This window comes from Cibotium barometz, chromosome 60 (genome assembly GCF_041138505.1).
Source record: "Cibotium barometz isolate CiBa-2024 chromosome 60, ASM4113850v1, whole genome shotgun sequence".
Classification (NCBI taxonomy): domain Eukaryota; kingdom Viridiplantae; phylum Streptophyta; class Polypodiopsida; order Cyatheales; family Cibotiaceae; genus Cibotium; species Cibotium barometz.
The window spans coordinates 10,873,003-10,884,638 of NC_141105.1; the positions used below are offsets into that span (position 1 = coordinate 10,873,003).

Sequence of the window (11,636 nt, forward strand, 5' to 3'; positions counted from 1 at the left end):
GAATAGTAGAGTGAATAGTAGAGTGAATAGATGAGTTGTCTCTCTCTCCGACTAGGTTACATGGAGAGTGACTATTTAAATAGTAACGTAATGTGTCCATGTAAGATCGATTACTAACGAAAATGAATTTCGTTTTTTCTTTTTTCTTGTTTTTTTTTTTGGGTTGCGTTGCTTTTTTGTGAAAGCTTTTTTGTGAAAAGCGCTGCTTTTCAAGCTCTGCGTCGCATTTATAAAGGGGAGCACCAAAGAAACAAGAAGCAAATAGCAAGGTATCTTCTTCTGAACTGCAGCAGCCCCTTGATACGAATCGCAGCCCGCAGAGAAGTGTGATGGACCTCGCGAAGCTGAAGGACGAGAAGGAACGGCGCCTCAACAGGCTGCAGGACATGAGCGGCCATATCATTAAGAAGAAGACGAGTACACTGAAGACGAGCGCCTTTTACAAGCGCCTGGAATGTTTCAAGGAGTCACGGGACTACTCCTTCTTACAACCAGCCGATGACGGTGGCCTTGCTGGTCATGACAAAGTGGCGGCAGGCAACAGGGGCGGTGCTAGTGGCGTCAAAACCATGAAGTTCGCCTGCAGCATGCCTGTGAAGGCGCCCATCCGCTGCAAGCAGCTGCCAGCTCCGTCACGCTCCGAGGCCAAGCTGCTGCCCCATCCGAAGCCTTCAGCTGCTACTATCTTCTGCACATCCACTTCTTCTTCCAAGAAGGAAAACTTGGCCAAATCTACTAGCATGGTCATCGCGCATGGCAGCGAGGCCACCAACCATGCCCCCACACGTGTGCAGGCTATGGTGGTCAGGCCTGCTATGTCCACGAAGTTGCTTTCTGGACCGCCTCGGCGTGGCAGTCATCACGTGCAGGCCCCTGCTCATCCGGCTCATCATGGCAAGGCGCCCAGTAGTAGTACCGGTAAAACAATGAAGCAGTCCGGCTTATACATACCATCTTCAGCTAAAGCGCCCGTGCGTCGACCTGCAGGCTCCAAGTCCAAGGTTCTGGCCAATTCCAAGCCTCCAGCTGTGCACCGTACTTCCTCCTCTTCTTCCAAGCAGGCAGGCAAGGCAAACTCCGGCAAATCGGCCGTCCACGGCAGTGGGGCAGCACCCAACCATGCCCCACCTGCTACACGTGTGCAGCTGGCGGCGGCCAGACCTGCCACCAAGTCGACGTTGCCCTCTGCACTGCCTCGCCCTAGTAGTACTTATCATCAGGGCCCGTCGACGTCTCCGGCAACTCATGGCAAGATGCGTTTAAGTATCAAGCCGCCACCAGCACACTCAAAGGTGAAGACTGTTGCGGCCGGACGTTTCGCGGTGAAACGGAACAGCAAATCATCATCGCTTATTGCACATGATGAGGAGGAGCAGATCGATGCACCTTCGGCCGCTATGATCCGGAGCACCATCTGGAAGATGTTCAACTACAACCCTGCCAAAAGGGCTCGAGAAGAAGATGACACAGATGACCGCTGCATGGAGTCCAACTTCCGAGACATCCAGCGCGAGGAGATGCGGAGCACCAGAATCGCCCGCAAGGAGGACCGGCGCGAGCAGGAGCTGCTGGAGATGGAGGAGCGACGGGAGAAGGCCGCCAGGCTCGCCACCAAGAGGCAGAAGTTGTCATGATAACTTCCATATTACATCTTCTCTCCTCTCTGTCTCTCTCTCAGAGTCTCAAATCAAGAGAATAAGTAGAAAGCCCCTTTCTTGGTATTGAGGATTATGCATGATAAGTATTTTGGGTGTATTATATGCAGTTTAATATTGAAAGGTCATACACCACGCATCCATCTTTTTGCATGTCTTGAAAACATGAATATAACATGATGTTGGTGTTGCTTATAACAGTGGTCCCCATGTGCCTAGTAAATTTAACATGCCACAGTAAACCCCATATTTTGACAAATAATAGAGAAAACAATATCACAAAAACACAAAAAATTAAAACTTAGGAAGAATGATTTTGGAACAGAGTTAAAGAGCATGAGGTTCACTTACAACACCTTTGCGGATCAAATGAGTGTGTATGCAAAGGGAAAGCCATATTAAGGATAATGGCATGACGTATACATTTGAACAAACCAATGTGCATACAACCCAAGTGCTTTTACTGCTCGAGCACAACCGTGCCACAACGTCCGCAACAACAAAGAGCTGAAGCTGCTACTCTGTTGAGAGAAGCCCCCATAGCAGCTTCTCTGCTTCTTCAACCACCAGCATCTACTCAAGTCCTTCAATTAGTTTTTACTACAATTTCTACATCTAAAATTATATCCACATTCTCGCATTCTTGACCACCTCTGTTGCAGTAGCCTCTGAGAATATGTGCTATCTGATGGCAATTTACACATTCCAAAGTGCCCATCGGCAACCTACATATGTATTCTCGCATAGAATCAAGCACAATGGGAGTAATGCAATGACAACTAGAAAATAACAGTCCGCAACAAATTAAGTGAGGCACCAAGAAGCGTCTGAAGCAAGTTCCCCAAAAAAGCAATCTGATACCCTAAAGGGGTAATTATCATGTGGGCACAAAGAGGGTAGCTTTTGTCCACCACCAAATCATTACGATCCGAGCTCTGCAAATGCACATGGGAGCCCATCTTGTCTTCAGATTTGTTGCTAGGCTGAATTCAAGCCCGCAAGGGTCAGCCAGGAGAGAGCTACAATAGGTTTTAATGGCATGCTATTGACGTGGTCACCTGCCTCATCTTGCTGTCCAATTCTTGCAAGTAGATCAGCCACGCATTTTCTAGCTGCATTTGTTCAAAAAGGCTCACTGCCTCCAAGGCTTGCCCATTTTCAGCATAAGTTGCAGCTGCGTTTTTGCATCAAGATGTGTTTAGCTGAAAGAAGACGCCCAGAGCTTCCGCATGTAACAGCAACGAATCTCAGTATTCTTTCTGTATGTGCTAGCTATGGTGCTTTAGTGGATGGCAAATAAGTCCATGCCGTTATCACAAGAAGTAGAGAGAGAGAGAGAGAGAGAGAGAGAGAGCTGAGTATTCAGTATATTCATAATGTACAAAAAGGTACAAGTCTTGGCAGCCCTAGGCATGCCTAAAAAGGTAATAAAATACCTAATCTAACCCTAGGTCTAAGACCCAGTCCTGGCTGGACTGAATGGTCCTAACAATGAGCACTTGTGCCCTTTTATAGGCCTTGGAATGACTTATTGAACTGGCCGACCAGCAGGACTGAATGGTCCCAACAATGAGCAGTTGTGCCCTTTTATAGGCCTTGGAATAACTTATTGAACTGGCCGACTGCTGGTCGGCCAGCTCCTGGAAAAAAGCCAATGATCTTGCTACAGCCGACTGAACATATGCTATGGTACATGCTAGTCAATCGCTTGCCAAAAACAGCAACTCATACTCCAAAGTCTGGTTCTTTCTCTTGTTGCCTCTTAAGGACTAGCTGATCTGAGATCAGCCAGTGCATGTCTTGCACATGACATCTGCCTGATCCCTCATGGGAAAATCCCCATACATCAACTCATACTCCAAAGTCTGGTTCTTTCTCTTGTTGCCTCTTAAGGACTAGCTGATCTGAGATCAGCCAGTGCATGTCTTGCACATGACATCTGCCTGATCCCTCATGGGAAAATCCCCATATGCAAGGGTGTGCCATCCTGTTGCATCTCTTCAGAGAGTAGGATAACATCTTTGTGAGTTCTATACTCCACATATGCTGAGATGAGGACAGTCCACGACATCACAGTGCGTTCATGCAAGCCATGAAATATGTCAGATGCATCCTTGATCTTGCCACATTTGCCATACATGCTGACAATGTAACTACCCACAATGATTCTGTGGCATGATCGACCGTGCAGGCTACAGAGGATGCTGTAAATATGTGCTTGTCAGGAAGGCAGCCTTCGAATTGCAAGAGAAGGATGGCCGGCCCATCTTGATTCATATGCCCTAATCATTAGTCAAGGAGGGCATCACACTTACCATACATCTGCAGGAGTTGCCACTGTAGCTGTAATCTGGGCCTCTCTGAGGTAGCAGTGCTACCCTTCTTTCTATGTCTCTTCTCGTTCTCCACATACCTCTGACTTCTGGCCTTCCATCTCTCTGTATAGCGTTGTTCCTAGGCCCCACATCACCTTCCGTTTTTAACCTTGCTAGCCCAAAATCAGGGACCCTAACATTGTTCACTTGTAATCTAGCAGCACGTTGCTGTGTTTGTTGTCTCCATGAGAATAATCGGAGGTTGGCATGCGTGCAGGAAATTTTCGGAAGTGTCTAACCTTCTTTCCCAATCCAACTCCACAGGGTAATCATCATCACAGAGAGCTTCCTGCAAGATGCGGTTATGTATGTGTTCGCATACAAGGAGTCTCTGCTTGCCATGTGAGCAGAAGCCTATGAGGCCTACTGTAGGCGAGGTCCTGACATGGCCTATCACAGAGAGCTCGTTCTGAAACTCCCTTTCGCCTTGAAAGGAGGTTGTGTCCTGCTTTTGTATGACGAAACTTGCTTTTGCATATCGCTGCGTATCATGCTGATGGTTTGTGTGCAAAGGATGCATGATGGAGTTTCTCACTTTTGCTCTTAAATATCATGCCAGTCATTGATATTGTTGCCAACTTCATGTACTGCTGAATGCTCATGCTCAAGCAAAGGGTTCCCAACCTGGACTTCATTTGGAATAAGTAGGAGAGGAATACAAACTGAAATGCAAAAAAATAAATAAATAAATAAACTCTGGAGATGGACAGGATTAGGCCGCTTTTCTATGGCACAGGCTTTTGAATTTTTTGGAGGTGGAAAACTATGGTTGCTACCTTAACATTAACATTGATGAGCATCTGCTCGGTTCGCAACAAGACTATTTGTCCTAGATTATTGATTTGGATGGATCGCAGAGCCAGATGTGATCACTCATACATCACATCTCTCCATTTGCCATTCAGACTGAATGGAATAGAAGGCAACACCCTCCTCCTCCTCCTCTTACTTTGGAAATCCCAAACACCTGAGGCGGCGGCGCACCTATCCTAGAAAAAAAACTCTTCACTTATCTAAAAATGTACCAATGATCTAGTGCAATTTGTCGGTTAAAATTCTTCCAATCAAGTGTTGTTCGCTAAGCATCTCTCCCAGCTTGGCCACTGCATACACCTTGTTGCACCCATGGGGTCTGCTAAGATCATCTCTAATGAGATTGTTCCACATAATGGGCTGCCTGCCAACCTCATCTACTAGGCTTGGGGTCTAAGTCGTAAAAAATATGCATGCTGCTCCAAACCCAGATGATGGAAGTAACCAATGGGGAGGACAAGGGGTGATAATATGCATCAAAGAGAATAAAACATGTGCTATCCCTCGAGTCACCACTCTCAAGGACACATCTAAGAATATGGTACATGAAGAAATCCTTCCACTGCTCAATACCACGAAGGAATGCTCTAACCACCAACTTGTAAAGCATAGCTTCACACTGGATCTTTGGATCAATGATGGTCGATCCCCCTTTATGCTTGGGAAGGATACTAAATTCCCAAGAAACTCTAGCCCCAATAGTATATGAAGTGTCATCAAACCCTGACCATAAAAAGTTACGAATTACCTTTTGCAACTTTGGCCCTAATATATGATGTGTCATCAAACCCTGACCATAAGAAGTTACGAATTACCTTTTGCAACTTTGGCCCTAATATATGATGTGTCATCAAACCCTGATCATAAGAAGTTATGGATTACCCTTTGTTGTCTATAATGCATCTATGGTCATAACACTAACAAGGAGTGACATACCAAGCTATGGCAAGCAACACTTGGTTTACCACCAGGGCTCTAGATGCCAGTTCAAGCTTCTTGGAGCTCCAATGATGAAGGAGCTTTTTCTTTAAGCTCATGAGCACTTGTTGGTGGGCATGTTCAATGTATATTCGTACTTCGCATCGAAGATATCTGGTAGTGTGTCCTCTCTCAATCCATGTGAAGCTAACATCTATGCCCCAATCAATCCTCTCAAGGTCATTGACCCAATATCTCGCAGACTTACGCCAATTTATAAAGGCCCATGCTGCTAGACAAAACTCTTCCAAGATAGTGCAAAATGGGTAGACACGAGGGAGCGAAGGTGCAGCTGTGTCGTACTACAGAGCAAGAGATATCCATGGAAGTGCTCACCTTGACCTCCACAAACAAGCACAATGTTTTGCGCCACTCGATCAACTCTATCATAGACTTTCTCAAAATCAAGTAGCAAGATTGCCAAGGGCTGTGACTACTTGCCTTGGCTTACTCTACCACCTCCCAACATTATCAAAGATGTGTCTTGTAGGAATCCATTTTGTGTATCATGCATAACTATTTGTAACACTGGCTGCAATCTCATGCACACTACCTTGGCAAGAATTTTGTGAGCAGTCCCAACAAGTAATGTGTGAGTTAGTCCTATCACCAGCCTAAGGGATGAGGTGGATAAAACCCTCGATAAGAAAAGGAGGCATAAAGCCCATGGTCCACATATGTTGTAATGCCATAGTGATCTCATCCTCAATGTCATCCCAAAAACTCATGAAAAACATGGGAGAGAGGCCATCATCCCCATCACATTTACCATGTGGTAATGCATGAATCGTATGTTTAAGCTCATCTGCCATTGTTAAAGCGGCACTTGGTAATGCACACATGTCATCCAAAAATAGCAGGGGCAAGGACTCCGAAACCTTTTGTTGTGCCCTAACCCTTAAAAGGGAGTGCGTCTTTGTAGATAACAAGCTGTGCCAGTGAAAATGAGAGGCAATCCTCCTTACCATGTAAGCTCTGGGTGGAAAACTCCTTGCGAGTTTTGCAACAACTGTTTAATGTATTCTTTGTTATGGGAGATGCCATGGGCAACAAAGAAATGCTTGTTACATCTACCTCCCATATGAATCCAGAATAAATCTTGTGCATGATAACAAAACTATGCACACTGACAGTGTTTAAAAGAGTCCTTAATGGTGCATATTAATCTAGAATGAATCTTGTTACATCTACCTCCCATTTGAACAAAATGAATCTTGTGCATGCTAACAAAAATGCACGCTGACAGTGTTTAAAAGAGTCCCTAATGGTGCATATTAATGCATCTTAGATCCACATCTCAGATCCACTGGTGGGCTTGAGGGTTGTTCCCTCTCCAAAGCACACAATCTACACTCGATGACTCTCCCTCTATCCAAGATCTCCTGATAAGGGCCACATTATGATAAAGATCATTGACACTCTCTAAGGTAAGAGCAACCCTTTGCCTAGAGTTAGGAGCATCACAAGCTCTCCATCACCTGCAAAGATTACTTTGCATCTAAGTAAAGAGACTTTGGAATGCGTGAAGAGTTATGGCTCCCCAAATCTCTGATGCAAAAAACTACAAGACATCTAACTTTGAGGTGCATGGGGCAATGAAGATAGTGCCACCTCTATCAAGTTCCCAATCATAAACATAATAGTTGCCCAAACGGGTATAAATGCAACATGCACCACTCTTGCAATTACTCCAAGATAAAGAGGAGTGAAGCTTCCTATGGAAATCATCCTCCCTACCATGAAAGGAAAAGATAAATCTCTCCTAGCATTCCCTCTCAAGAGGGTGAATAACGCCTTCATGTTCCCCCTTCTTATTTATGGGTTTCTCAACCATGTTGAAGTCACCTCCAATAATCCATTGATCTCCCTCTGTGAGAGAGACTCCATGATTGTCATGTGCACACACATGGACATGGTTGATCCAAATCTAATCCTTGATTTGTAAGAGATAAACATTAGCTAGCCAGGCTCAGACAGAAAGGCTCAAATTGGACACAGATGAAGTTAGCCCACTAGCATCACAACAAGGTGTTCCAACCTTCCACCATCTAAAAGATATAAGGGTCAAGCCCAAGATATGGGAAGTTCCAGAATGGAAGAAATGTCCTTTTCCTGGAACTCAATCCCTTGGAATTCAACTTCATAAGTTCCACCCTTGAACAAGGGAGTGAAATGCTATAACTGTCAAGGATTTGGAGATCGCAGTATGGATTGCCCAACTCCTTTTGGAACAAGGTTTTCAGGGCGGGAAAATCATCAAGATTCCAGACTCTAGCTCCTTCCTTCCAAAGTAATCAGGTTTCTTTCCGCCAAATTCAAAGAAATCTTAGAAGTAGCCCCTCTAACCAACCTACAGTTTCAATCCAAAAGTTTCAATCCAAAATAATGCAAGACCTCCACCTCAGAATAGGGGAAGTCAAAGAGTGATGTTCCCAAATCGGCCGTCCACTTCCAAGGCAGTAACACTGGAAGTGATTGAAGAAGAAGAAGAAGATGAAAGAGATCATACTCCACCTACGAGATGAGGACATCTCGTATTTTTTAAGTGGGGTAGGATGTAAGATTCCTCCCTCCAGCTTTTGAGGTGTACAGGTGTAAGAACCTCCCCATCTGATCTTGTAATTATTTCCTTCTTTGAAATAAAAGAAAGATTTTGTTTTACCCTACTTTGACCTAGAGAGAGAAAATGTCGAGAGAGAGGTAATCCAAAATTGAGATATTTTTAGATATAAAAAATCCTCCTAGTGTCTAAAATGGTTTTCCCTGAAACAGAAATTAAAAAAGAACTTTCCAATGTGCAATTGGAATTAATAGAAAATAGGTAAAAAGGACCTTAGCCTAAGGGTCGGGATTTTCAAAAAATTTTGAATTATGCTCCAATTAAGGTTCTTATGCGCCAATAAGATTAGTCCAAATGTAGGGAGGAGATAAATTAAAGAATAAAAGAAAAACCCCAAAAATGAGTAAATGCTCACATAAGATGAAGAGTTGACTAAGGACAAGGTTTATTAGTAAAAAACTATGAGTATAACTAAAAAAAATGAGATATTTTAGATATAATGATTCAATTTTGACACCTTGGTAAGGAGAAGGGGGCTCTTCAAGGAGGCACCTATTTCACATGTGTGGTGGAGTTTTAAACTCAAAAATATTGTGATATTTTTATCTCTCCTCTCTCCTAGATCAAACCAAATCAAAAGGGAGCCAAACTAGGTCCAAATCTTATCCAAATTAAGCCAAACTGAACCTGGAAAATTCTAGAAACTAGTTGGATTTGGTTAGAGGCCTCCCTCACCTATAAATAGATCCTTAGTCCTTTGCAAAAAAAATATGAGAACTATACCATGCCAGTATTATACTGAAATAATGATATTTTCTATTATCCTCTAAAAATTGAAGAGATTGGAGCTTCTCTCTCTCTCTTCAATCTTCCTTGGTTACTCCAACAACATACCAAACCAATTGATTGGTTGGGGGCCTCTACTGTGATCAAAGAATCAAGTAATTTAGGAGGTAACGTGTGGATTATTATCTTCTTTTTCTTAAATATCCAAATGTTTCTCTTCTTAACCCTTCTCAAGCTTGAGAAGCATTAATTTGAATGGCTTTTGAATACTATTGAAGTTCTTTATTGTATTTTAATGAAGAAATACATAAATTTCCATTTATACTTAATTTATAATGGTTTTTAAACATTTCTCTCTCTCCCCCAAAGAATGGTCATTCCTATGACCTATTCTCAATTCAAATGAAGCTTCTCATAAAGCATTTCTCTAATCTAAAAGTAATTTCTATGCTTGTCTAATTAGAGGCCAAAATAATGGCTTTTAATAATTTTATGCTATTTAATTTATGGTAAAATTAAGAATCAATCCATAATTGGATAATGATCCAATTAGTGGTTATTCTAGTCACATGAATAATACTAAACTTTATTCTTTCAAATTCATTGAGAATTATCAGTAATAGCAGCGGAGCTCTGGCAAAATTTCTGAAAAAATTAACACATAAATCATTTTCATTTATATTATGAAAAGAGGACTTCCTACCATATTCTAGGATTAATCATCTTAGATTAATTGAATGATTCTCATTATAATCATGGAAAATTTGATTTTCATGTTTATGCATAAATAGTAATTAGCAAAAGAGAAATTTCTAGTAATTCATTTTTAATGTTAAAAGAGGAATTCCTATGACATTTGGAAATTCCATCATTGAGATGGGAAAAGAGAAATTCCTAGCATATTGGAATTAATGAGTATTTTAATTAAATTCAAAGATAAAATTTAGAGAAATTCCTAGCATATTGGAATTAATGAGTATTATAATTAAATTCAAAGATAAAATTTAGATAAATTTATTTTATCTATGAGAAATATTTAAATGTTAAAAGAGGAATTCATATGACATTTGAAATTCCATCGTTTAGATGGGAAAAGAGAAATTCCTAGCATATTGAATTTATGGGTATTTTATTTTAGATGAAATTACTTTATGAATAAAAGAGGAATACCCATGACATTGGAATGCAATTAATTAAATGCAAAAAGAGGAACTCCCATGGTATTTGAGATCCAAGAAATTAAATAGGAAGAAGAGAAAATTTTAGTATAATTCAAATTTTTTTTATTACTTATCAAAAGTGGAAATATGGGTAGAATTGATTTCTATAAATCCCATGAATTCTTCTATTCCAAAATATGAATATTGAATATAATTCATTGTGAAATTGAGAATGAATATGGAACTAATCGTCGAGAAAAAGAACCTTTAATTAGGCCAAGAAATTGGCAGAAATTTAGAAAAAGTCCCATTATCGGGATCAATCTAGAAAAAGCTATTAAATGGGAATAGCATGTGATAGGATATGATAAGATGTGATGTAATGAGAATGGATGTGGATGTGTATGTATAGATGTGGATGTGTATTTGGAAGAATGAATGTGGATGTGTATGTGGAAGTATGAATGGGGATGTGTATGTGGAAGAATGAATGTGGATGTGTATGTGGAAGTATGAATGTGGATGTGTATGTATGGATGTGAATGTGTATGTGGAAGATTGAATGTGGATGTGTATGTGGAAGAATGAATGTGGATGTGTATGTGGAAGGTGTGGATGTGTATGTATGGATGTGGATGTGTACGTGGAAGAGTGAATGTGGATGTGTATGTGGAAGTATGAATGTGGATGTGTATGTATGGATGTGGATGTGTATGTGGAAGAATGAATGTGGATGTGTATGTGGAAGTATGAATGGGGATGTGTATATGGAAGAATGAATGTGGATTTGTATGTGGAAGTATGAATGTAGATGTGTATGTGGAAGAATGGATGTGGATGTGTATGTATGGATGTGGATGTGTATGTGGAGAAGAATGAATGTGGATGTGTATGTGGAAGTATGAATGTGGAAGATTGGATGTGGATGTGTATGTGGAAGAATGGATATGGATTTGTATGTGGAAGAATGGATGTGGATGTGTATGTGTATGTGAAAGAATGGATGTGGATGTGTATGTGAAAGGATGTGATATTGATGTGAGTGAATGAATGAGATGTGATGTGAATCGGGATATGAATGAATGAGATGTGATGTCATGCGAATCGGATGTAAATGTATGATATGGGATGTGAATGGATGAGATGTGATGTGATGTGAATCAAGATAAGAATGAATGAGATGAGATGTGAAATGAATGAGATGAGATGTGATGTAAATTGAGACAGATGTGAAATGAATGAGGTGTGATGGGATGTGAATATGGGTTGATGCAAGTGGATGAGATGGGTTGATGCAAGTGGATGAGAT

At 41.4% G+C, this 11,636-nt stretch overlaps 1 protein-coding gene across 1 annotated transcript; it reads left to right on the plus strand.

The window, feature by feature from the left end:
- Nucleotides 1-215: 215 nt before the first annotated feature.
- On the plus strand, nt 216-1,853 carry LOC147604969 (uncharacterized). The gene has a single exon (XM_086793869.1). It carries the CDS (start codon nt 330-332, stop codon nt 1,632-1,634), a length of 1,305 nt encoding a protein of 434 aa, XP_086649995.1. The 5' UTR covers nt 216-329; the 3' UTR covers nt 1,635-1,853.
- Nucleotides 1,854-11,636: the final 9,783 nt, after the last annotated feature.

Excerpts from the sequence above, each read along its gene's own strand:
- LOC147604969 (XM_086793869.1), top strand. The coding sequence starts at position 330 with ATGGACCTCGCGAAGCTGAAGGACGAGAAGGAACGGCGCCTCAACAGG.